This window comes from Cavenderia fasciculata (assembly GCF_000203815.1).
Source record: "Cavenderia fasciculata unplaced genomic scaffold Scf_Dfasci-F-a-25c12.r2-5, whole genome shotgun sequence".
Classification (NCBI taxonomy): Eukaryota; Evosea; class Eumycetozoa; order Acytosteliales; family Cavenderiaceae; genus Cavenderia; species Cavenderia fasciculata.
Genome location: NW_004457729.1, coordinates 1,155,535 through 1,180,390, shown reverse-complemented (window position 1 = coordinate 1,180,390; position 24,856 = coordinate 1,155,535). Strand labels below are relative to the sequence as shown.

General features: G+C 36.0%; 13 protein-coding genes across 13 annotated transcripts; 8 read left to right on the top strand and 5 right to left on the bottom strand.

The window, feature by feature from the left end:
- Positions 1-240: 240 nt before the first annotated feature.
- DFA_00790 (uncharacterized protein) lies at positions 241-1,857 on the top strand (the record flags this gene model as incomplete). The annotated part of the gene is made up of 2 exons (XM_004358716.1): positions 241-963; positions 1,111-1,857. The coding sequence occupies 2 exons, from the start codon at positions 241-243 to the stop codon at positions 1,855-1,857; spliced, it is 1,470 nt and encodes a 489-aa protein (XP_004358773.1).
- An 824-nt stretch (positions 1,858-2,681) lies between these two features.
- On the top strand, positions 2,682-4,432 carry nola4 (pseudouridine synthase family protein; the record flags this gene model as incomplete). Its single annotated transcript, XM_004358715.1, has 2 exons — positions 2,682-3,164; positions 3,251-4,432. 2 exons carry the CDS (start codon positions 2,682-2,684, stop codon positions 4,430-4,432), a joined length of 1,665 nt encoding a protein of 554 aa, XP_004358772.1.
- A 260-nt stretch (positions 4,433-4,692) lies between these two features.
- sti1 (tetratricopeptide-like helical domain-containing protein) lies at positions 4,693-6,515 on the top strand (the record flags this gene model as incomplete). Its single annotated transcript, XM_004358714.1, has 3 exons — positions 4,693-4,701; positions 4,771-6,350; positions 6,440-6,515. 3 exons carry the CDS (start codon positions 4,693-4,695, stop codon positions 6,513-6,515), a joined length of 1,665 nt encoding a protein of 554 aa, XP_004358771.1.
- A 427-nt stretch (positions 6,516-6,942) lies between these two features.
- Positions 6,943-10,406, top strand: DFA_00787 (DUF214 family protein; the record flags this gene model as incomplete). Its single annotated transcript, XM_004358713.1, has 2 exons — positions 6,943-8,093; positions 8,165-10,406. 2 exons carry the CDS (start codon positions 6,943-6,945, stop codon positions 10,404-10,406), a joined length of 3,393 nt encoding a protein of 1,130 aa, XP_004358770.1.
- Positions 10,407-10,553: 147 nt separating this feature from the next.
- On the bottom strand, positions 10,554-11,189 carry rbm8A (RNA recognition motif-containing protein RRM; the record flags this gene model as incomplete). The annotated part of the gene is made up of 1 exon (XM_004358712.1): positions 10,554-11,189. One exon carries the CDS (start codon positions 11,187-11,189, stop codon positions 10,554-10,556), a length of 636 nt encoding a protein of 211 aa, XP_004358769.1.
- A 242-nt stretch (positions 11,190-11,431) lies between these two features.
- Positions 11,432-12,342, top strand: mobB (Mps1 binder-like protein; the record flags this gene model as incomplete). Its single annotated transcript, XM_004358711.1, has 4 exons — positions 11,432-11,448; positions 11,547-11,707; positions 11,795-12,022; positions 12,101-12,342. 4 exons carry the CDS (start codon positions 11,432-11,434, stop codon positions 12,340-12,342), a joined length of 648 nt encoding a protein of 215 aa, XP_004358768.1.
- A 380-nt stretch (positions 12,343-12,722) lies between these two features.
- gxcII (pleckstrin domain-containing protein) lies at positions 12,723-15,025 on the bottom strand (the record flags this gene model as incomplete). Its single annotated transcript, XM_004358710.1, has 2 exons — positions 12,723-13,867; positions 13,951-15,025. The coding sequence occupies 2 exons, from the start codon at positions 15,023-15,025 to the stop codon at positions 12,723-12,725; spliced, it is 2,220 nt and encodes a 739-aa protein (XP_004358767.1).
- Positions 15,026-15,599: 574 nt separating this feature from the next.
- On the top strand, positions 15,600-16,283 carry DFA_00783 (uncharacterized protein; the record flags this gene model as incomplete). Its single annotated transcript, XM_004358709.1, has 3 exons — positions 15,600-15,707; positions 15,803-15,992; positions 16,060-16,283. The coding sequence occupies 3 exons, from the start codon at positions 15,600-15,602 to the stop codon at positions 16,281-16,283; spliced, it is 522 nt and encodes a 173-aa protein (XP_004358766.1).
- A 111-nt stretch (positions 16,284-16,394) lies between these two features.
- On the bottom strand, positions 16,395-17,399 carry DFA_00782 (putative quinone oxidoreductase; the record flags this gene model as incomplete). The annotated part of the gene is made up of 1 exon (XM_004358708.1): positions 16,395-17,399. One exon carries the CDS (start codon positions 17,397-17,399, stop codon positions 16,395-16,397), a length of 1,005 nt encoding a protein of 334 aa, XP_004358765.1.
- Positions 17,400-17,791: 392 nt separating this feature from the next.
- Positions 17,792-18,281, bottom strand: DFA_00781 (uncharacterized protein; the record flags this gene model as incomplete). Its single annotated transcript, XM_004358707.1, has 3 exons — positions 17,792-17,823; positions 17,906-17,955; positions 18,049-18,281. 3 exons carry the CDS (start codon positions 18,279-18,281, stop codon positions 17,792-17,794), a joined length of 315 nt encoding a protein of 104 aa, XP_004358764.1.
- A 242-nt stretch (positions 18,282-18,523) lies between these two features.
- On the top strand, positions 18,524-19,786 carry DFA_00780 (uncharacterized protein; the record flags this gene model as incomplete). Its single annotated transcript, XM_004358706.1, has 1 exon — positions 18,524-19,786. One exon carries the CDS (start codon positions 18,524-18,526, stop codon positions 19,784-19,786), a length of 1,263 nt encoding a protein of 420 aa, XP_004358763.1.
- Positions 19,787-19,859: 73 nt separating this feature from the next.
- DFA_00779 (uncharacterized protein) lies at positions 19,860-21,277 on the bottom strand (the record flags this gene model as incomplete). Its single annotated transcript, XM_004358705.1, has 4 exons — positions 19,860-20,015; positions 20,128-20,255; positions 20,344-20,779; positions 20,984-21,277. 4 exons carry the CDS (start codon positions 21,275-21,277, stop codon positions 19,860-19,862), a joined length of 1,014 nt encoding a protein of 337 aa, XP_004358762.1.
- Positions 21,278-21,794: 517 nt separating this feature from the next.
- DFA_00778 (uncharacterized protein) lies at positions 21,795-24,845 on the top strand (the record flags this gene model as incomplete). Its single annotated transcript, XM_004358704.1, has 5 exons — positions 21,795-22,116; positions 22,187-22,214; positions 22,240-22,938; positions 22,968-24,622; positions 24,682-24,845. 5 exons carry the CDS (start codon positions 21,795-21,797, stop codon positions 24,843-24,845), a joined length of 2,868 nt encoding a protein of 955 aa, XP_004358761.1.
- Between the last annotated feature and the right edge of the window lie 11 nt (positions 24,846-24,856).

The window sequence follows — 24,856 nt, the reverse complement described above, 5'->3', positions numbered from 1 at the left end:
ATAGAGTACAAAGAGGGAAGGTTGGTTTGGTTTATTATTGTTCAAACTGATGGATATTGTCCCTTTTTAAATTTAAATTATTTATTTTTAATTTTAAAAGATATTTTTATACACAAAACAAATTAATACTCTTGCTTTGCTAGTTCGAACCATGATCATGATAATAATAGTTTACTTTTACTTTGTTTTTTAACAAATATTTGTATAATATAAATAATTAGAGATAGATAATTAATATATATGTCACCTATTACTCCAACTATTAGAGTAACATTACCACATAGTGTTGAACATTTAATTGTTGATTATCTATTGGAAGATGGTCAACACCAAATGAATGGTACTACTAGTAGTGTATTGTATGTAGATTTACAATATGATTTGGTTTGCAAGAGATGGTTTAATCGTGTATCGATGCATATGGATAATAGGTTAAAGGCTAAACTGATACGAACAGACAACACCATCTACTCATTCCTCTCACATATTATCAACCCGTCGTGCGTGTGGAAGAATATCAAGTTGTTGGATTCGTCATCGTATGATGACTACTTTGTCGGCTGCAGTATGCTTCCCGAGACGAGTGAGCTGAACCGTCAGCTCAACGCCGCGCTGGTGCGCATGCTGACAGTCACGTTGGAACGTTTGATTGGAGACGTGGCTATTGACCAAATTACAAAGTCGGTGGCTTACCAATACTTGCAAATGCGTGAAATGCCGTTGGAATATGAATTGAATATAGAGTATCTCCAACACCAACTTGGAAGAGACGCGGCCGCCAAACAGGCATACGAAACAACCATCAAAAAGTTAACTCGTCCACGTCAGATATCACTCTATACAGCAACTCCAATACCATCTTTTAGTCGCCAGCGGCAGGCTCCAGTAGCTTTAAAACATCCCGAATCATCTCGTGATATAATACAAGACAATATTGACGGTCTAAAAATACTGGCATTGACCGTTAGTACGCTGCTTCAACTTGACACACTGCAACTACCCGACAACCGTATTGAAAAGTTGTCGTTGGGATTACAGTGTCGACAAACTATCAATGAAGTGGATACGAGCAGGATACTTGCGTTTATCGACTCGTTACAACACCTAAAGTCGCTGACCCTTGTCGTTCCGGCAGATGGTGGGTTCCACGGATTCAATAGTGCTGCTTCCAACACATTGCTCATCACTCTGTTACGGTACTTGGTGTCGACCAAGAGACACTTGGGTTATTTAGGATTACAATTTACAGGTGAAGTTCCATCAACTCTGTTGGTTGAATTCAACCAAGTGATACGGGATATTTCGTGTAGTACACTATTCATGCCAAACACTAGTGCCGACTATGCCGGCAATACAGCTATTCGTCATCTCGTTATTGACCATAGCAGTAACACTAAACCACTCTTTGACCCATCTCGTCTACCACCTCTCAACCTCCAATCTCTAACAGTTCAATGCGGAGACCATACCATTAAAATGTTAGAGAATGCCTATCCAACCGATGAAGATGCACCACTATTAGAGACTGTCAATGTCAATTTTACAATGGGACAAAGACACCAAATGCAACCATTCCACTGGCTCTTGACAAACAATGTCATCAAGAATCTAACAGTCACTGGAATGGACACTCCATACGCACTCAAGTTACTCACAGCACTTTACCATCGAGCGTTGTCCTCTAAACCAACTCTTCCCAATCTCGAGTTTGTTCATTTGGTCTATATTAATTTGAACATTGATTCCCCTCAACCACCAACTCTTCGTCTCCTTTTAGATAATCATAACTATCGACTCTCTACCCAAAGGATTGGTGTCATGACTCATTTATATCTTTTTAACAAATCATCAATTTAAAATGAATTCTTCTCTTGTGTAAATAATAATAATTATAAATATTAGATAAATATTAAAGTTAATAATAATAGCCTAGCCAACACATGTTGTCGTGAATAGCCACCACTACATTTCCATTTGTTTGTTTTTTTTTGTACATTTTATAATTATAACAATAATGACAAAAAGAAAAAGAATAATTATGGACAATATACAGCTGCAGATGGCTTGGTCTCATTTGTAAAGACCATCGTGATGGTATACTTTCGACCATGTCTTGTGAGCGATGTGATTCGCAAAATACCTCTACTCGCCTACCTTGAGATATCTCCCAAACAATAATAAATTATCGTGTAATTGACACAATTTTATAATATAATTAAATACAAATACACAAGTATTACTACACATTTATCTCTTTGTATCGATTTATCGTGCGACTCGGTTTGTTTTTAATTTTTTTTAATTTTTTTTCTTGTCGTTTTTTTCGGTTTTGCTTGAAAAAGTATGCCATCGTCGCTGGTGTACCTTTCGTGCGTTTGTTTGTTGAATAGTATTCAGTAGTAGTAGATAGAGGTAGGAGAGTGAGAGTATTACACATATTTTAACAATGTCAGGTATGCATCAAGATAGATTAAATAAAGATATCGAGAAAGAAAGAATAAAGTTAACTAACATTCATTCATCCATTCATCCATCATTGCTATAATTATAATTCTTCATCAATCAAATCGAAAACAAACAAACAAATAATTAATTGTATAATATACAATTATTACAATTAAATAACTATATCAATCAAATCAATCAATCGATCATATTATATTACTATTAAATATCATATGATGAAACCATCATCATCATCGTCAATAATAATAGATAAGAAAAAATCATCAACCAAAGGAGAGGAGACCAATGGATCATTTGCCATCCAACCAAGCAAGACTCCACAATTGGACACTTCACAATGGCCATTATTGTTAAAGAACTACGACCAATTGTTGGTTCGTACTGGTCACTTTACTCCAATCCCAACTGGACACTCACCACTCAAGCGTCCAATTGCCGAATACGTCAAGTACGGTATCATCAATCTCGACAAACCATCCAACCCATCCTCTCACGAGGTTGTCTCTTGGATCAAGAAGATCCTCAAGGTCAACAAGACTGGTCACAGCGGTACCTTGGATCCAAAGGTCACTGGATGTCTCATCGTCTGTATTGAACGTGCCACCCGTCTCGTAAAGTCACAACAAGGTGCCGGTAAGGAGTACATGGGTATCGTCAGACTTCACAATGCCATTGAAGATGTTTCTGATTTACAAAGAGTAAGAGATGAAAAGATAGAAAAGATAGATAATATATAATATATATATAATAGATATACTAACTGGATTTCTTTTTACAACATTAGGCTGTTGAAACATTAACTGGAGCATTATTCCAACGTCCACCAGAAAAATCAGCTGTCAAGAAGAGACTTAGAGTTCGTACCATTCGTGAGAGTTCATTGGTTGAATATGACAAGGAACGTAATCTTGGTTTGATTTGGGTTGATTGTGAAGCCGGTACTTACATCCGTACATTGTGTGTACACATTGGTTTGTTGATGGGTGTTGGAGGACACATGCAAGAGTTGCGTCGTGTTCGTTCAGGTATCATGTCTGAGAAGGTCGGTATGGTCACCATGCACGACGTCAAGGACGCTCAACACGAGTTTGAGAACCTCAAGGACGAGACATACCTCCGTCGTGTCATCCAGCCCCTCGAAGCCGTCCTCACCAACTACCCACGTATCGTCGTCAAAGACAGCGCCATCAACGCTATCTGCTACGGTGCCAAGTTGATGGTACCAGGTTTGTTGAGATACGAAAAGGACATTGAAGCCGGCGACGAAGTCGTCCTCATCACCACCAAGGGTGAGGCCATCGCCATCGGTATTGCCCAAATGACCACCGCCACCATGGCCACCTGCGACCACGGTGTCGTTGCCACCATCAAGCGTGTCATCATGGACAGAGACGTCTACCCTGTCAAATGGGGTCTCGGTCCAAACGCCAAGACCAAAAAGACCATGATCAAGGACGGCAAGCTCGACAAGTTTGGTCAACCCAACGAAGCCACCCCATCCAACTGGTCCAACTCGTACGTCTACTACGACAAGCAAGAAACCATCAAGGAGTCAAAGGGTCCAGAGCCAACCAAGGCCGCTGCCCCAGCTACCCCAGCTGCCGCCGAAGACAAGATGGTCGAATCAAGCGACAGTGAAAGTGAAGAGGAACAACCAAAGAAGAAGGAGGAGCCAAAGAAGGAATCAAAGAAATCCGAAGAAAAGGAAGACAAGAAGGAATCAAAGAAATCCGATAAAAAGGAAAAGAAATCTGAAGAAAAGGAATCATCAAAGAAGAAATCATCGTCGTCAAAGGACAAGGAAGAGAAAAAGGAAAAGGAGTCGTCATCAAAGAAGAAATCATCTTCCAAGGACAAGGAAGACAAAAAGGAAAAGAAAGAAAAGAAGGAAAAGAAGGAAAAGAAACGTTCAGCTGATGATGATGAACCAGTACCAAAAGATAAAAAGAAAAAGAAATCTGAATAATAAATTAAATAAATAAATTAAATACATCTTGTTTTTTAAAAATTAAAACTAAAGAGATAAAGATAAATAATATTATTTATCTCTCTCTATCTATTCAAGAAAAAAAAAAAACGAAAATTATAAAAAAAATCATTGAGATTTCAAGTTTGAACAAACAAAAAAAAAAAAGGCGAAATTCTAACACCCCTTGTTTTTGAGTCTTTGAAACTTATATTAATACCCTTTTTTAAAAGTTAAATAAAAGATAGAGAGAATAGAGAATGTCAGACGTAAGTAGTAGTTTATAAGATATATAATGATTATAGTTTTGTAGCTAATATTTGTATTGATTAATATAGTCGGCAGTAGAATTAAAGAATAAAGGTAATGCAGCCTTTAGTGCAAAGAATTATGAAGAAGCAGTGAAATACTTTACAGAGGCTATTGCTTTGCAACCAAATGAACATACATTCTATAGTAATAGATCAGCTTGTTATTCGGCTTTGGATCAATACGCATTGGCATTGGAAGATGGTCGCAAGACGATTCAACTCAAACCCGATTGGTCAAAGGGTTACTTGCGTGAGGCTACTGCACTCTTGAACTTGAACAATGCAAAGGATGCTTTGGTAGCCGTCAACAAGGGTCTTGAATTGGAACCATCCAACAAACAATTACAAGATTTAAAGGAGGACATTCAAGATGACTTGAATCCACCAAAGGGTTTGTTTGGACCAGACACGCTCGTTAAATTGGCAATGGATCCACGTACCAGAGACTTTGTCTCTCAACCAGACTTTGTAAAGGCTATCCAGGAGATTCAAGCTGATCCAAAGAACTTGGGCAAACACATTTCAGACAAACGTATTACCGCCGCCATGGGTGTCGTCCTTGGCATCAACCTTAGTACTGCCGGTGATGGTGACTTTGGTTTCGATCAACAACAACCTGGTCAACAATCGTCTTATCAAGAACCACCAAAACCAAAACCAGCTGAACCAAAGCCAAAACCTGCACCAGTCGTCGTAGAGGTGACTGAAGGTCAAAAGGAACGTGAAAAGGGTAACGCATGCTACAAGGACAAGAAGTTTGAGCAGGCTATCTCTCACTATGACAAGGCATACGAGCTCGACGACAAGGACTTGTTGTCACTCAATAACAAGGCCGCCGTCTATTTGGAGATGGGTCGTGTCCAAGACTGCATTGATTTGTGTAAAAAGGCTACTGAGCGTGCATCCGAGTTGCGTGCAGACTACAAGATCAAGGCCAAGATTCTCACACGTCTTGGTAACGCCTACATGCGTAGCACACCACCCCAATTGGACGACGCTCTCAAAGCATACAAGAGTGCCATCATCGAAGACAAGAACGCCGAGACAATGGCCAACGTCAGCAAATGCGAGAAACTCAAGAGAGAACGTGACGAACGTGAATATATCAACCCAGAAAAGTCGGCCGAAGCCAAGAACCAAGGTAACGAGCACTTTAAAAAGGGTGAGTACCCAGAAGCCATCAAATGCTTCGAAGAGGCCATCAAGCGTAACCCATCAGACCACACCATCTACAGCAACCGTTCAGCCTGTTACTCCAAGCTCGGTGAGTACCCTCTTGCCGTCAAAGACGCTGAAAAGGTCATCGAACTCGCTCCAACCTTTATCAAGGGTTACATTCGTAAGGGTAGCGCTCTCTTTGCCATGGGCGAATACCAAAACACCCTCGAAATGTGCGACCAAGGTCTTAGAATCGAAGAGGATAACAAGGAATTGACCGATCTCTCTCAACGTGCCATCTTTGCCATCAACAGAAAGCAAAGTGAAATGTCTGACGAAGAACGTCTCCAAGACGCTCTCAAGAATCCAGAAATCGCTGAAATCCTTCAAGATCCAATCATGAACCAAATATTAAAAGATATGCAAGGTAATCCTGCTGCTGTTCAAGAGTATGTATAAAAAAAAAGAAAGATAAATGAAAGATAAAAAGAAAAGAAAACAAACAAATATTTATTAATATTCCTTTTTTTTAATCTAGACATTTGAAGAATCCAGGTGTTAGAGCCAAGTTTGAAAAATTGGTAAAGGCTGGTGTTGTTAGATTGGGTAGATAAGAAATAATATAAATAATAAATCTTAAAATATATAATTTTAAAATTAAGTATTAATATCCATAATGATGATGGTGTACAAAATATCATGATTGTTGAAATCCAATCCATTTCGAGGACCTCATTGTTTTTTTGAAAAATTAAATTAAATCCATCTTGTGATGAAAAGTTTGAGTAAAGTTTTAAAACTGTGTCATTCTTGGGTTTTAGAAACACAATCTATAGTAGTTGTATTTCAAGGGTTGGTCATAGTATAAGATAATATAGATAGAGATAGAGATATCTTATCTTGACATAGCACAACAGATAGATAGATAGATCAGATATATTACAGATTTAAATTGGATATTATTAATTAATACCAACTATCATATCACACATAACCTCTACCTTGTCTAGTTTAGTCTAGTCAAGTCTATAGTTGAAAAAAATGAAAGGTAAAGGAAAGAGTAATAATACATCATCACAAAAATATAGGCATAGATTAAATTTAAATAGTAGTAGTAGTGATGACCTTGGATCAATTCAAGATGATTATGATGATAGTTACAATGATGATGTAGATAGTAGATTAATACATAATAATAGTAGTAATAGTATTAATAGTAATAATAGTAATAATAGTAGTAATAATGGTAATAGTAATCATACCAGTAATAATAATAGAAAACCTTATAAATATGAAGATATTAGTGGAAAGAATAAACCAAGATGGGATAGATTTATGGTTTGGTTAAGATCGACATTATACTTTATGAAACATGTAGCTATTCATACGGTCAATAATAATCGTCGAAACAAGTTGTCCTACTTTCTTGGTTTCTCTGCTTGCTTTTTGGTGGTGTTTGTCGTGTCGTTGTGCGTATCCATTATATCCAACACGCCCGTTGTCTTTCTCAATCTCTCTGAAGTGAGTGTTGGTGAGATGGACATGGTGCTGTCGAGCAACAGTGGCTCGTCGGCACAGACATCACTCAACTACACACTCGCATCGTCACTATTGCAAGACGACTCGAGTGACACTTACCACAGCCCGCGTATTCTAGCGTCGTCAGTCACCGTTGTATCTGGTATCTGTGGTTACAACGATCCCAACAATCTTGGATGGAAGTATGGTGTACAACCAGATGGCACTAAAATGGATTGTATACCAAACTGTTTCACCGACGTATGTTTGAGTGCACCTGCCAATTTTGGTGATCTCTATGTCATTGATACCAAACGAGAGGATCGTATGGGACTGGGTAGAGCGTGGACTATGCCATCCGTCCCATATGGTCAAGTATACCTCCAAAGTGATTTGGCGTCTAGTATCCATGTCGCCAAGGGTGACTCTGTCTACATTGAACTCAATGTTCAAAGTATGATATCTAATCTCTTTTGGAATGCCAATCTCACCATGTTTATGGTCAATGGAACCTATCCACCAATCATCTTGACCATGAAGGTTGCCGATACATTCTCGAGTGGTGGTGGTAAATTTGGTAAAGATGAATCAACTGCAATAATCATCGAATATGATCAATTCTTACCATTCATCTATACTCAATTAAATCCTTTATATCCTCAATCTTCTTTTTCGTAAGTAAACAAACATAATTTAATCATTATAGTGATTCTAAATATTTTTTTTTCTTTTCTATTTTTTTTAGATATATAAATTCATCAAATCTTTATGATTATGCAGATAATATAGTAGTTAATTTACCACCATCAAGATTAGAACCATATATTAATAGTAATCAAGATACTATATTACAAAATTTGATAAAGTTTTCATCAAAGATTCTTTACAAACTTGGATTCAATGAAATCAGTTCACAACTACCAGTCATGAAGGAATTGTCAAAGAATAGATATGTTGCATTGTTCCTTGGTCTCATTCTCAATGTCATCATCTTTATCCTATTGTTCCTCTCCATTTTGCTTATTTACTCGTTATTAATGATCGATGTAGAGACTAGAACCTTTGAAATGGGTGTCATGAGAATGATTGGTACGACACGAAATGGAATCATTCAGTTGATGCTGTGCAAGGCATTTTCATATAGTTTGCCATCATGGGTATTTGGTTTGCTGTTTGCTCAGTTGTTTGGTGTGGTCGTGTCCAAGTGGTTTGCATCGATTACCGGTGTACCCATCCCACCACGTCTCACTACCGAGGGTGTGTTGTTGGCTACATTACTCGGGATGATTATCCCTATCGCTGCATCCATCTTCCCCATCAAGAATGCACTTGGAAAGAATCTACACGACTCTCTCGACTCTAAACACTCCAAAACTATGGCCGTACAAATTTCGATTGAAAGATCTGAAGACAACAGCTTTTCAACCTCAGTCGCTGTCATTGGTCTTATTCTGGCTGTGTTTGGTTTTGGTATCTACTATATCTTCCCGTTGTCCCTACTTTCGTTTAATTTGACCTTGCTTCTCAACATGTTCTTTTTACTGCTCATTAGTATGTTGCTCGGGCTTGTGTTGCTGGCACTCAATGTCGAGCATCTACTCGAACGTCTCATCGTGTTTGCATTTTTGTTTTGGGAGAAGAAGGCAATTCCAGCAATCGTACGTAAGAACTTGGTCGCTCACAAACTGCGTAATAGAAAGACGGCCATCATGTATGCCGTATCGCTGGCATTTATCATCTTTGTCAACGTGTCCTACTCGACGCAACAAGCATCTCTCAACTACCAAGTGTTGCAACGTAGTGGGTCGTACCTGCGTGTCAACGGGCGTGCCAACTTTAGCCCGTCCGATGCCCAGGGGCTCGAGAACTTTGTCAGGGGGCTCGGCGACAGCGTCGAGTCGTTCTCGTGGATCAGCTCATCATTCCCCACATTTGCTGGTGTGTCATGGTCGCCTGTAGTCATCTCTACAGTCGGTCACATCTACTGGGACACGAACCATGTGTATGCCATCTCTCCCAACTACTTTGAGACTGGTCTCAGTCAATTCCTCAAAGTGGGTGATGTGTCAAGCGACCCCGACTACACACTCGACCCACTCAACCTCGGTCTCTCACAACAAATGTACAGTACCAAGTCATCCAACGGTCTGCTCATTGGAGCTCTCTACCAATCCTGGTTTGATGCACAGGTTGATGCCAACATCCTCTTCAAGACAACCATCCCTGCATCCTACGCAACTCGCACTGCTATCCCCGGGTCACCAAACATTACCACCAGTCTTGCACACCCAATCGCCATGATAAAGTCTGCTCCCGGACTTGGATTCTCCGAGTTCCCCTCTGTCACTAACCAAGACGCTGCCATCTCCATTCCATCGGCCGTAGCATTTGCCATCCGCGGTGGAGCACCCATCGACTCTGTCCGTAACATGATGACAGCCTCTTTACTCATCAAAGCCAGAGATGGTGACACATCGAATGTCCGATCCCAACTAGAAACCTATATCTCAACCATGACAGCGTCTGCTTCACTTTTTGATTATGACAAGGAGATTGCACCCAACAAGACAGCATCTGACATTATCCAATACTTTTTCAGTTTCACCACCGTCATTGCCATGGTTATCTCATTCTTTTCGCTCATGTCATCCATGTTTACCAACATCTATGAACAAACCAAAGAGATTGGTGTACTTCGGGCCATTGGTATACCCAAGTCTTGGATGGTCCGCATCTATATCTACGAATCGTTTGTACTAGTCTTTTCCAGTTCCCTCCTCGGTGTCTTTATTGGATCACTCGTCGGATGGACCATGATTCTCCAAAGAGTACTCTTTACCCAACTTCCCATTCCATTCATATTCCCTTGGGTCCTTCTCATCGTAATATTTATTTGTTCTGTAATATTTTCATTCATCTCTGCTTTTGGTCCAATTAGAAAGGTATTAAATCAACAAGTTGTTGTTATTATGAGACTTGTCTCCTAATAATAAATAAAAAATAAATAATAATAATAATAATTAAATAATATAATAATATAATGTTTTAATTAGGTTTGTTGTACTTTTTTACATGTTTATATATTTTATTATTATTATTTAAAGAAGAATGTATTATAATTTAGAGTTAATAGTTTAACCTCTATTATCACTTCTCCTTCTATTATTATTTCCACCACCAGATTCTCTTCTTCTTGATCTTCCACCATTTTGATCACCACCTCTTTCTCTATTTATTGATCTATTTGTTCTAAAATGAATGACACCAGTAGCACTTGTAGGTTTGCCGCCAACAAATGTCCAATTGACAGTGAGATCTTTGCCAGCTAGTTGTATTTTTCCACTTTGTTTGACGGCTTCTTCAGCCTCTTGATGTTTCTCGTATTCAATCAAAGCATAACCTTTACTAAAACCAGTACGTCTGTCATAGTTTAGGTGTATATTTCTGATGGGTCCATATTCTGCAAAGAGATCGCGCAAATCGCTTTCTTGAGCCTCTTCGTGTATGTTGTCAATGATGACGATCCATCCTTCTATTGATTTGATTGGTTCACCCGGTGTGATATCTACTTCTTGTTTATCCAATACTTGAAACACACCATCTGAACCTGCATATCTACTATCGGTATCTCTTTCCTCCGAGTCGTCATGACCACGACCTTTTTGTCGTGATGGCAATACACCCTTTCTAATATCCTCTGTATATAATCTTTCCTTTCCATCTTCACCAATGACTCTATCAACTGGTTTATCTTCTTTATCAACTTCCATTTCTAATATTATTTGATTGTTTGGCTAGTAGAAACTAATAAACTTCAAAGAGTTTAATAAAATAATTCGGTCTATCTAATTTTCAAACACACAGATTAATTTTTTTTTTAATTTTTTGTTTTTTTTGATCTCCACTTTGTGGTTTTTTTTTGTTGATATAAACTTGTGTGATTGTATTTTTATAGTATTGTTATACTACCTTTATAAATCGAAAGAAAAAGATAAATAGATAGAGTAATAAAATGTTCAAGGGAATATTGTATGTTTTAGAGAAGATTAGATCGATCAAGCAAGTTGAAATAGAGAACAATTGAAAGAAACTAATTCATATGATAAATATTATTGTATAACATCTAGTGATAAGAATAAAACATTTAAACCAAAAAAGGGATTTAGCAAAGGTACAAAGAGACATGATCTCCATAGACACGCAAAGGCTACTTTAGGAAGTGGTAACTTGAGATTAGCTGTTTCTTTACCTGAAAGAGAAGATCTTAACGAATGGTTGGCTGTAAATAGTAAGAAGAGAAGAACAAAGAAAAAAAGATAAAGAAGTAAGGAAAGGAGGAAACAAGTGTGATTAACAAAAGTTTTGCTTCTTTTAGCTGTTGATTTCTTTAATCAAATCAATTTATTGTATGGTAGCATTACAGAGTTTTGTACACCAAAGACTTGCGAAGTTATGAGTGCAGGTCCAAAATACGAATACTTGTGGGCTGATGGAGACACTGTCAAGAAACCAATCAAGGTCTCTGCACCAGAATACGTCGAATATCTTATGACTTGGGTTCAAAACATTTTGGACGATGAGAATATTTTCCCATCAAGAGTTGGTAAGGCGATAAAATTTAAATAATCATTTATTTATTTATTATCCCATCCTAATTAATTATCTTTATTTAATTTTCTAGACGTACAATTCCCAAAGAATTTCCAAACAATTGTAAAGAATATTTTCAAGAGATTGTTTAGAGTTTATGGACATATCTATTACTCTCATTTCCCAAAGATTGTTTCACTTGGAGAGGAGGCTCATTTGAATACTTGTTTCAAACACTTTTACTTTTTCATTATTGAATTTAATTTGGTAGACAAGAAGGAAATGTTACCATTGCAAGACTTGATCGATAACTTGACAAAGAGCAATAGTTAAACAACAACCTCTTTTAGTTCCCAACAACTTTTTGCGATAAATCTCCCTCCTCCTCTTCCTCCACCACGAAGCTTTTTTTTAAATCATCATCACACCAACAAGAGTTCACCCTTTAATATTTATAAATAACCAACAACAACAAGAAAGAAAAAAGAGGAATGGGAATGGGAAAAATACAGAAAAAAAAAAAACATTTAATTCTATTATTTGTTGTGTTTGTAGTATAAATAAAAATAATTATAATAATAATATTGTAAAATTAAAACATTTTGATCTGTTATTTGTATAGTACATCAATGATTATATAATCATATTTTATTAGTTTTTTTTTTATATTCTATATATTAATGCGTATTATTAAATTTTAATTATTTGATTGGTTATTTTGTTGAAGTTTGTAATGATGTTGTTGAAGTATTGACTGGAGAATTATTTAAGAGATTATTTGAGAATATTGAAATAATATTCATAATATCCTTTACCCATAATTGTCTTTCTTCAACACTGCTGGCAGTTAATTCGATTGAATAGAGGTCTGGAATAATGGTAGTCCACTTTCCATTATCTGAACTATCTTCAACGATTTTTACTCTTCCATCAAGCATAATCTTGGAGAGGAATTTGAATGAGATGATTTCAGTGAGATCTTCTTTTGGTGATGGTGGTGCTGTGGAGGTGGAGAGAGTAGATTGGACAGATGCTGTAGAGGAAGAGCTGTTGGAAGAGGCTGATGCAGCCAACTGATTAGTAACCACCGAGTTGGAACGAACCTTTGTCTTTTTGATGGTTGGATGACAGATGAGGATCATGTCATTGAGTAGGAACGCGTATTCATAGTTCTTTTTAAAACGAATGGGACCTTCACGAATGAGATATTTGCTGCCCAGCTTGGCCGACAATTCCTCTTTGAGTCCACTGATTCTGTCGTCGAGATGGATGGCGCGGCTACGCATAGCCTTTCTTTCATTGACACCATCGGCAAACTTTTTGAATGCATCTGATGCCTTGGTGAGAGGGACATAGTCGGGGTGGTCGTGAGAGGTGTATTTGCGTACTTGTTGGATAAGCATAATGTAACGTGGGATACGTTGGACTGGCATGATCAAGAGATCGGCAATATCCAAGTCGCCAAGCTCGACATTGTGCTCGGCATTCTTGACAAATTGCGAAAACGATGGGATGGTCATGGCACGCTTGAGGGCTTGGTGCGAGTACTCATAGTTGACGATATAGTCAATATAGCATTCGAAAAGTGGCAATTGTTCAAGCATTCTCGAACCAATCACAGACCATCTGTTAAAGTGTTTGAAAATGTCTTCTGTCTGCTTGAGGAAGATTGAATTACTCATCACAATCGTATTGAGTGTCGAGAAGATACGTTCCACCTCGGTAACGCTCATTTGGATCTCTCCAGATTGAATCTTTTGTTTTAATGGATTAACAAATATTCTAATTAAATTGGTCAAATGTTGTACATAGGTTATTTCAGTTTCAAATAATTCATTTACTGCTAATCTTTTTGTTTCTATAAAAAAAATAAAATAACAGAAATTAATAAATAAATAAATTAAATAATATTTAATATTTTAATATTTTTTTTTTACATACTTAAACGTTTAAATCTCTTTTGAACTAAATATCTACGAACAAATGATTGAACTTTGATAATTTTTTGAATGTCTAGGATATTTTCACTTGATGATTTGGTAAGTGCATCTCTTGCTTGACCAGAGAGTAATTGTTGTGAGGATTGTTGTGATTGTTGTTGAAGTTGGTTGAGGAATTCATCACCCAAAGATCCATTGAGTGGTGTACTACTACCATTGAGAACAATGGAACTGTCAACATCTTGGAATGATTTTAATTTGGTCAATAGTGCATCTGCATTTTCACCAATCTTGTTTGCAAATGTGCTGTCGTGAGAATCCATGTTTTCAATGTTTTGGAGATCCTTGAGAATGGTAGAAAGGTCATTGTTGCCCTTTGATGCATTCAACAATCTGACAGTACCAGTTCTAATCGTTCCAAATGTCTTTACAAGTCTCTTTTTATCATTATCGACACGACTCTCTAACAAACGAATACGTTCGTTGAGTAGTCTCTTTTCTTGTTCCAACTCTTCCACTTTGGTCTCCATCAATTCCGTCTTTTTCTTTTCCATCTTGAATTCCCTTTGAATGATCATATACATTTCTCTCCAATCTGGCTCTTCATCAGTCACAACTCTTTCTTTAATAGAGTTTACATTATTTGATATATTGTTTACTATTTGATAAATTGATTCTAAATTTATATTATTACATTGTTGTGTTTGTTGCGTTTGTTGAGTTGTTTCTTTTTCTTCTTCTTCTTTCTTGACTATTGTTATTGTTGGTACATGTGATGATTCATTGTCAAGTGATACCGATGATTGTTGTTGTTGGTCACTTGTGTCGCCCTCAGAGGAAGGTGTAGTTGATTGTTGTGGTACATCAGAAAATGAGAATGAGTCATTTCCTTCATTATCATCTTGTTGTAGACTAATGCTTGTAGTAGTAGTAGTAGTAGTGACACTAGATGTTTCATCGTCCTTTGATGTTGACAAATCACCTGACGATGTTATAGATGTCTTTAAATTATTTTTACTAGTATTATTATTATTATTGTTATTTGGCTTTTTATTTCTTTTCTTTTGTGGTGCCATTTCTTCTATTCTTCCTCTTCTTTATATCGATATTAAAAAGATATACAAGATAACAAAAAAACAAGAATGAGTTGAATACTGACTAAGATATCTTCTTTGCAGCGAAATAATCAGTTGCCACAAAAATCAGTGTCGAGAAAAAAAAATAGAAAAAATAGAATTAATTTGATTAAATTGTATTGTTGAAGCATCCAAAGTAATACTATTTATACTTATTATATATACATATATCATATATATAACCGAATCGATGATTATTGATTTAAAAATAAACCGTTTATGGATTGTCAATTTTGGGATTGGATGATTAATGAAGAGACATTTTTTCTATCTTTATGTGTATCAACTTGAGTATGTATGCCATGGCATAAATCAATTCAATCCATTTTGTTTGTTTGATCGATTTAGATTTGGGTTGGTTGGAAATGACTCTTGGTGTTGTGTTGGATGTGCCATTGGAGTGAGTCCCTTCAAAATTACTTTTTTTTTTTTCAGAGAGGTTGTTTGATGAGTCGCATCATTGTCATCAGATGCATTAATTTAACTTTGTACAAGATAGATAGATATATAGAGAATGAGTGATACTTCATCTTCATCATCATCAACATCACAAGGAGGTGTATTTAGACCTGCCGCAAGAGCAATCCTTTCGTTCTTTAATGAGGCAAAGAGTGCAGTACCAGTATGTTATTGTAGTAGTAGATCTGCATACTTAGATCACCTTTAGTGTACTTACATACATCTCTCTCTCTCTATTCTGATATATATCTATATTAGACCAATGTTGGTAGTGCAGAGAGTACTATAGATAATTCATTCAAGACTGCCTCAAAGGCTATTGTCAACAGTGTCGATATTGTTGGTATCAGAGATAACTATAGAAAGGCTACCAAGGTTGTAAAGGAAGCTCCACCTGCTCTTGTCGTAGCTTCTGCTACTCTTCTCCCAATTCTATTATTTAAAAAGGGTAATAATCATTGATTGATTCATTCATTCATACATAACACTTACTTACTCTTTTTTGAATATACTAGTACCATCAGTAAAGGATCCAGCACTTGGAGCTATTGGTTTCTGTGTATCTATGTATTATTGTTATCCTGAATTAATTAGCAGAGGTTCTAAAAAGGTATTGGAAGTATACAAGGAAAAAAGAGATCAATATCAACAACAATCAATCAAAAAGGTTGAAACACCATCACTCCCAACTACTACCAATAACAAATCGACTCCTCCACCCTCTACCTCTAACAAATAAATAATATATATATATCAACCCGAAAATAGATAGGAACAATAACAAAAGAAGAATAAGAATAAGAAGATATATATACAGACAGAAACAAAGTTACTTTTTTTTGGTTTATTGTTAATTTTCATCAAAACCTTTAACAACAACTTTACCTTTGTTTAGATTTGAATCAACATAACGATGTGCTTCTTGGATATCATTGACACTGAAAACCTTGTCAATCATTGGTTTCAAGGTACCATTTTCAAAGAGTGGATCACATGTTTTGTGGAAACGTTGGATGAGGTCTTGTTTGTATTCGATGGAACGTGATCTGAGGGTAGATCCGAGGATACGTAGACGCTTGGTGAGGATGTTGGCAATGTTGGCATTCTCCTTGACGATACCACCCGACATGGAACCTTGAAACACCATGGTACCGTCCATGGCCAGACTCTTGAGATTGTCGTTCCAATAGTTGGCACCAACATAGTCAAACACCATATTGACACCCTTCTTTTGAGTGATCTTTTCAACCTCTCCGGCAAACGACGGTGTGTTTTTGTAGTTGATCGTGTGTGTGCAACCGAGTTCGCTACACCATTGAGTCTTTTCATCTGATCCAGCCGTGCCGATGATGGCAGCTGCACCACCAGCTTTGGCCAACTGAATCAACGCACTACCAACACCCGACGCAGCAGCATGGATGAGGACAGTGTGATTCTTTTGGAAATCACCAACTAGATACATTGCCTGGTAGGCAGTAAGCCATGCCTCTGGTATAGCAGCAGCCGTTTCAAATGTAAAGTGTGCAGGTATATGAAGAGCATTTCTAGCATCGATCGTACAATACTCTCCATAGCCACCACCACTTACCAAACCATAGACACGATCACCAACTTTGAATCCTGCAGCTGATTGTGGTGGAGCACTCTCTACGACACCACTCATCTCCAAACCCAAAATTTCAGAGTCACCTGCTGGTGGAGGATACTTTCCTTGACGTTGTAATAGATCAGCTCTGTTGATTGCAAATGCTTTGACTCTAACCAATAGTTCGTTTGCCTTTGGTACAGGTTTTGCTATTGATCCTATTATCAAATTCTCTATACCTCCAAATTGTTTAATTAATACTGATTTCATCATTTTCTACTTTTCTTCTTTTTCTTTTTTTATCTCTTTAAATTCTCTTCTCTCTCTCTCTCTCTCTCTCTCTCTATCAATATCTATTGCTATAATTATGAAGGAATGAAAATTAAATGGGTTGTGATTCGAAATGCAAAGAAGCAGAAATAAGCACACATCCAATTTAAAATTTCATTCAAATTTCTGTTTGAACTTCAAATGGACGTTCCACGTGATTCCATCATTATGTTCGGTTGTTGTGTTGGTTGCCTATGCCTGGGTAATAATAATACATATTGTATTATTATTATTTAATTTAATTATCGGTCTGCAAGATATGATTATTAGTTGTGCGCGTTTGGTGGATCTTATCTGTTTAATTTATTGATTTGGTAGATTATTATTATTAATTAGCCATGCCGGCGCCCGTCGTCGTCTTCACCTATTTAAATGAATCAATGAATAAATACGAATAATTAGTAAATCATCAAGGTTATGGAATGAATCTGCAATGTGACACATACCGTCAGATAGTGCTTTTAACAATTCCATGGCTGCTGCTGTATTTCCGGTACTGTAATAATTAATAGTTGTTTAAAAAAGAGGATAGGTAAGCAATCAATCATTCCTGCCACTTATAGAGTGTTGTTATTATTATTGTACATACGATATACGAATGAGACCACCATTATTATTTATAGAGGTTGATGTGTATGTTGTTGGTATATATGATTTAGAGTTACTACTATTTATATTGGGTGATGATGTAGAATAGGAAGAAGACGAAGGGGAAGAAGAAGATGAAGATGATGATGGTGAAAAGGTAGATGCCGCAAATGACTTTGATGACGACGAAGCAACTCGTTGTACAAAAGATGACTTTTGAAAGAATCGATTCATTCTTTCTTTTAGATTTATATATATAACTACTACTATCACTACTCCTCTATACTATACTATACAAACTACACTCTCTCTTTCAGCTGAATAGTAAGAATTCAGAATAACTATTGATCTATATGTTTGTTTGATTCTCGTTTAAGAACTTGATCAGAATCTGATGATGACTTTTTTTGTTTGATCATCAAAATTTCACTCATTATTTACGTTTTAATAGTAGTTAGTACTTCTATCTATCTAGAATGAATTCATTGTTACCACATCACATAATTGATTATATTATCAATTTATCGTGGAATAGTTATATATGTACGTGTTGGGTAGAGTCTAGCATTGTTGATGATTTCAACTATGGAAGGGTCAAGAGAGAACAAGTGGTCAATGCAATCGAGCAAACAAAGAGACAATGTATATTACACAGAGATTGCAAGATCTCTATAGAATATGATATAGCAAAGGACTATAGTCCTGTCATGTTGGAGATTAATCGTCGTAGATTGATGTTGTCATTGGTGTCTAAACGTATCTTTGGAGTTGTCAAAAGGTTGTTCAAGACGTTTGGACTGTCGATTGAACCCGAATACGATACTCAAACATTTAAAGTAATCAGTACAGAGGTTAGAGAGTTGGAGGATATCTCTAATCATCTAGACAATGGCGGGGGTCAACAACAACAACAACAACAACAATACAATCTATTGTCAAATGGAAATATTAAGACATTGGTATCATTTATTGGAGTGGCTAAAATAGATGCAATCGATATCACACCATTTTCAAATATAAAGAAACTAGTGATAAAAGAGAGTGCAATGGTTGATACCTATATTGATTATACAGTATTTCCAACACTCTCCTTTCTCACGACATCATTGACATCACTAGATTTATCTAGTTGTGATTTGTCACATGGACACAAGGAAATCGTTAAAGTATTGCCAACACTATCACTACGCAAACTTTATTTTGATTATCATCTTGGTGATTTTCCATTTGATACAGTAGCAGTAGAGTCATCTCCACCAAACCAACCACTCTACCAATCACTAGAATCAATATCAGTACAAAGCACTCAACATATTTCAAAGATTGGAAGTTGGTTCCCTCGAATGAGACATTTACGAATGATATGTAATGAAATTGGAAATGATCTGGCTGAATGTGCTAGACAGACCATTCTACCAATTGGCATTCGGAAAATATCTTTTAGTGATTGTAAAGTATCGGTTATTGCTCAAACCAACAAACAAGTCAGCTCTTTAAAGCTATTGGTTGAAGAGTATAGCTTGTTTGCAGAGTCTGACCCAAATGACCTGTTTTACATGCACCAAGATCAAGACCACATTACCACCATCACCATTGTATCGGATCAAAACTCAATTGCCCAACAAGCCACTTCAACCAATTTCAAATTCATTGGGAAACAATTAAAATATTCAATCTTTAAAGAAGAACGTCAAAGAGAAACTACTAAATTGATTTATCAAAAAGGAAATAACAATTAAAAAAAGATTATATATAATTATAATAATAATAATAATCATATATTTAGTTATTATTATAGTTTATTATTATTATTTAAATTCCAAAGAGTTTTGAAACCTTTTGTAGTTTTGAATCATCAATTCCAATTGATTTCAAGTATTCATCACCAAAAACTTGTCGGATGAATTGATTAGTCCGAATTAAAATGATTAACACCAAAAGTGAAATAAGAACCATTATTTCTAACAACTATATATATATAGAAAAAGAAAAGGAAAAAGAGAAAGAGAAAGAGGGTTAATTTAATTTCTTTTTTCTTTTTGTTTACTTTTCTCTCCAAAAAAGTAAGTACACTACTTACACTTTCATATTGTTTAACAAACAAATAACAGTCTCCAAAGTCAGATTTATCCATACATTTCAGTGCCCTTATTGCTTGTTGATGGTCTTTAAAGGTTACAAGAAAATATGTACCAAGCTTGAATTTACCTATAAAAACAATATTGATATTAATATCAATATCGTAGTGATCAAAGAATATTTCCATCATTCTTTTTTTTATTTTAGTTTTACTTACCAAAAGATGGAATATCTATTCTTTTCATTTTCTTTATAATACCACATGTACCGAGTAAATTGTGTATATCTCCATCATGGGCAGAACCTACACATTTGACAAACAGAGTTTTGGAGGTGTTGATTTTGTAATGGCTAGTTTCCATCGCCCCACTTACCACAGAACAATAGAACCGAAGGTTGTACAAGTAAGCATTGCCAATAATACACATCATTACATCTTTAAATGTCAGACTCTTGTGATATTTCAAGGTAATATAAGCACCTCTACTTAATGGCATCATGGTAAGACTTTCAATTGATACTTCTTTGGGAAGAATATTTTGAATTCTCGATACCAAACTCTTTAAAGGTGTGCCCGTCAAGAATACTTTTAAATCAAATTTAACATTTCTTACATCATCAATCCATAGTTTTTTGATTATAAAGTCAGGATCCTATAACATATAAAAAAAGAACAAGTATTAATACTATAGTTAGTTTACATGGGATGGGTTATGATTATGATATCAATAATAATATTGAATAGAACCATACATCTTTAGAGTACTCGTTTAAATCAGGCTTTTCTTCTTCTTGTTGTTGTTGTTGTTGGTGTGGACTACCACTGGATACATCTTCAGAGCTTGGAATCATTGTACTACGTTTTGGGAGCAATAGAATCTTTTCAACACGTGAGTTTGAGGACTGACAGCGGCAGACATTTCATTCACTTTTTGATATATGGTTGATTGAAACAACGATGATGACGATACAGCAGCAGCAGAGGCAAAGGACTGTTGGTATAACTTTAACTTTGGCAGAGATACGGCTATAGACTGAGAGACCGGTGAAGAAGAACTTTGTTTTAGGACAGCACCACCACGGTGGTGAAAGCAAAGAGGACTACTTGGGAGCACAGAGAGCTTTCCAACAGATACAACTTTTTTGAGCATGGCAGAGATAACAGAGAAGAGAGAGAGGAGGAGGAGGAGGAGAGAGTTATTATATTGTTGATAGTAGTAGATTAAATTATGATTAAAACTCTCCTCTCTCTCTCTTTTATAGCTTATTGTCACCTCTCTTTCATCGTTCAGTCATAGATAACTTGTTCTAAAACTATGTGTAGATAAAATCGTTCAGTCATCTTTTGTGTTCCGACTTGTGAACAAGAACAAGCACGCAAATTTTAATCAGAGAGATTTTTTTTTTTGAAGAGCTCCGCCAACAAACATTTCAACTCGATAAACAAATTATCAGATATACATTATTTGATTGTTTGGATAGAGATATGATTCCAATAGTCTATTTTAAATGGATTTATATTCCAAAATAATAATAATAATAATGGGAAAGAAATAAATACATAAATAATAATAATTAATTTTTCAAGGCAAACAAACACTTTGAAGTGAACGAGCTTTCGGTTTTAGTATTACAGTTTAGTTGTTCAGATGGTATCTTTCTATTGCGATGAAACAAAGAAGAAATACCTTCCAGTTTCTAAATAAACAAACAACTACAACAACAACAACAACAACAACTGATGTAATAGAGGAGAGGGAAGAAGAAGATAACTACAATCATGAAAATAATATTATTCACAAACAACGAGACTTTATCGTAGTTGAGGATGATGAGGACGAAGACGATGATGATCAGTATATACCAATCTCTACTACTAGTATTACTACAGCTACTACTCAACCACCACAAATCAAATATAACAGTATGACCAACAACAAAAAGTCAGTGGGATATAGAGGAGTATATAGAGGAGTATATCAAGAAGAATGTATGTAGTTATTATGATTGATGATTATTATTATAATTATTTTTGACTAATAAACTTTATATATCAATAGTTAAACCAACAATAGAATTTCAATTGACGTATACAGAAGAACAATTAAAAAAGATTGAATGTTGTAAAAGACTTGAAAAAGATATGTGAAGAGATGTTTATATTTCGTTTAACCAAAAAAGATGAAATGGTTCAAGCTATCATCAAGAAACAAAATAATCTCAGAGCACTCAAACAACAGATGTTTGTCAGCAATCCATTGGTCAATTATAGTAAATATACATTTGACTATACTCTACCGTGGTCGATCATTTGCAAGATACTCGATCAAGTATGGTACGATTCATCAGTTTGTACTTGTTACTATAGTGATTACTTGCTTAAAAAGAGAAAGGAAAGTACTCTTTTGGGTCATGTTAACGAATGGGAAGTAGAACTATTAAATGTACACAAACAAGCTAGATCACAGTGTCCAATGCATACCTTTCACTATGCCAACAACATAATACCATCCATCGCCATCGACATCAACAACCCACCCAAGAGTAATCAAAATCTATGGAGATACCAACTACTCCTCGTATCAAAGAGAATCAATCAATTCATTTCATACAATTATTTTACAAAGTTGAAATGCCCATCCAAGGAATTAGGTGATTGGTGTAATTATATGACATGTGCCAATTCGCAAACTGCCAAAATCTGGCAACATATCAAAAACCCATATTGTCCATTCAAGAAACCAAAGTCACTTACTCTTAGACACCCATTCAGGCATGTTTCCTATTGTGCTGGTTTGGTCAGTCACTCGATGTTTGATTCACTTGAAAAGCTCAAACTAGATCGATTCTATTACGTACCGAAACTCCAAACTACTTTACAAGTGACTTTAAAAGTATTAAATCCCTCACGCTCGTTGCATGCCACCGATATCATTTTGATCATCTTGAAAAGACACTCAGGAATTGTACATCGCTCAATATGGTGTATCACGAGGATCTTTTCATCGAACGTTTTGTACGGTGCCTACCTCGACAGGGTGTATTCAAGCTTTTAGTTCCTCCAGCTAAAACTCTCAATGACCGACTACTGCCAGATAATTTTAATACAAGTACCATGCAAATCACCAATATATATGATCGATTGAATGAAATGACAAACTTGCATACATTCCATTTGTCAAGCTGGCACAACTCATTTTTTTTCAACCTACCACCATCGGTCACTACGCTAGTCATCTATCCCGCCCTTCATCCCCCTCTTACCAACATATTGAATCAACATTATCATCTACCAGCAAGTATCACAACTCTAAAGATAAGGTTATACCAGTCAGTAAAGCTCATAGATTTTTTAAGTAGAGAAAGGAAAGAATATCACTTGGATGGTCCTGAATTGATAGAGTATACACGATTTGGTATCAACACGCTTCTCATCACATATCAGAATGAAATCACAGAAAATCAAATCAACCAATTTAAAAGAAAGGGATATGAATATCATGGATCAACATTTAAACCATCGGATCCTCATAAAAGACAATTAAGATTTATTAAATCAACAAACATAACACCAGAGATTGAATATTATCATCCATCAACACACCAACAACCAAATAATCCAACACTTCCATTTTATATTATTGAAAAAATAGTAAAATACTCTTGGAATAGTTATTGGTGTAATTGTCAAACAGAGGTAGAGACAAAGACAAAGATAATGTGTCCAGTACACTCTTGGCACAAAAAAGAAAAAGATCTCCTTACAACTATTAATCGACTTCGATTTGGGTTGACTTTGGTATGCAAACAATTATTTGCACTCGTATCACAATGTCTAATCACAAGAACTGGGTTTGTTGATGGTGGACCAGCTCTCCAACTCATTTACGACAACCAATATTGTGTCATGGCCAAATCAATCCAATCGCTTTTGGTTTCAACTGAAGACATTTCATTCTTGCAACATGAAATGTACTCACAATTAAAGACCTTACAAGTGATACATAATCCAGGACGCCAAGAAGAAGACGAAGAAACACTCCTTCCTATTCCAGACAGTCGTTATTTGTCTAGTCTCGGTGGTTCACTCAGATCATTAGAGGTAGATTGGATTTCACGTGACCTAAATAATGTAATCCTAGACCTACCACTCAAGAAACTTTATGCCAGAGGTATCTACCTCTTTCCATTGGATGAATGGACCAAAGATAACATATTATCACAATCTTTAGAGGCAATGTCAATCAACCATTTGGATCAACTCTCGTGTTTGGGTATATTTCCAAATCTAAGACACCTCAGATTTGATTTAAATGAGCCATTCGAGATTGGCCTTGATGAAGAACCAGTTACACTTCCAACTAGAATCACCAAAATATCATTTGAAGATTCTGAACTTGGTGCTTATGTTGTCAAATACAACCCTCAAATAACTCGACTTACCATGTTACACCCTTATGCAAATAACGATTACCATCATCTTTTGACGATCCACAGTAACAATGTCAAAAAGATCACCAAAGTCCACTCAAAGTTCATTCAAGATATTATACAGAATCACCTCAACCTCTTCCCCAAACACTCAAAGAACATAATGTTAATGCCCCACAAACATTTCTACTCTCTAAACAAATCATTAGATATGCATTCTTTGATCATCTAAATCAAGAAGCTCCAATTTTATTTTTTAAATGGATTTATTTACCAAAACAAAAATAATATTGGAAAAA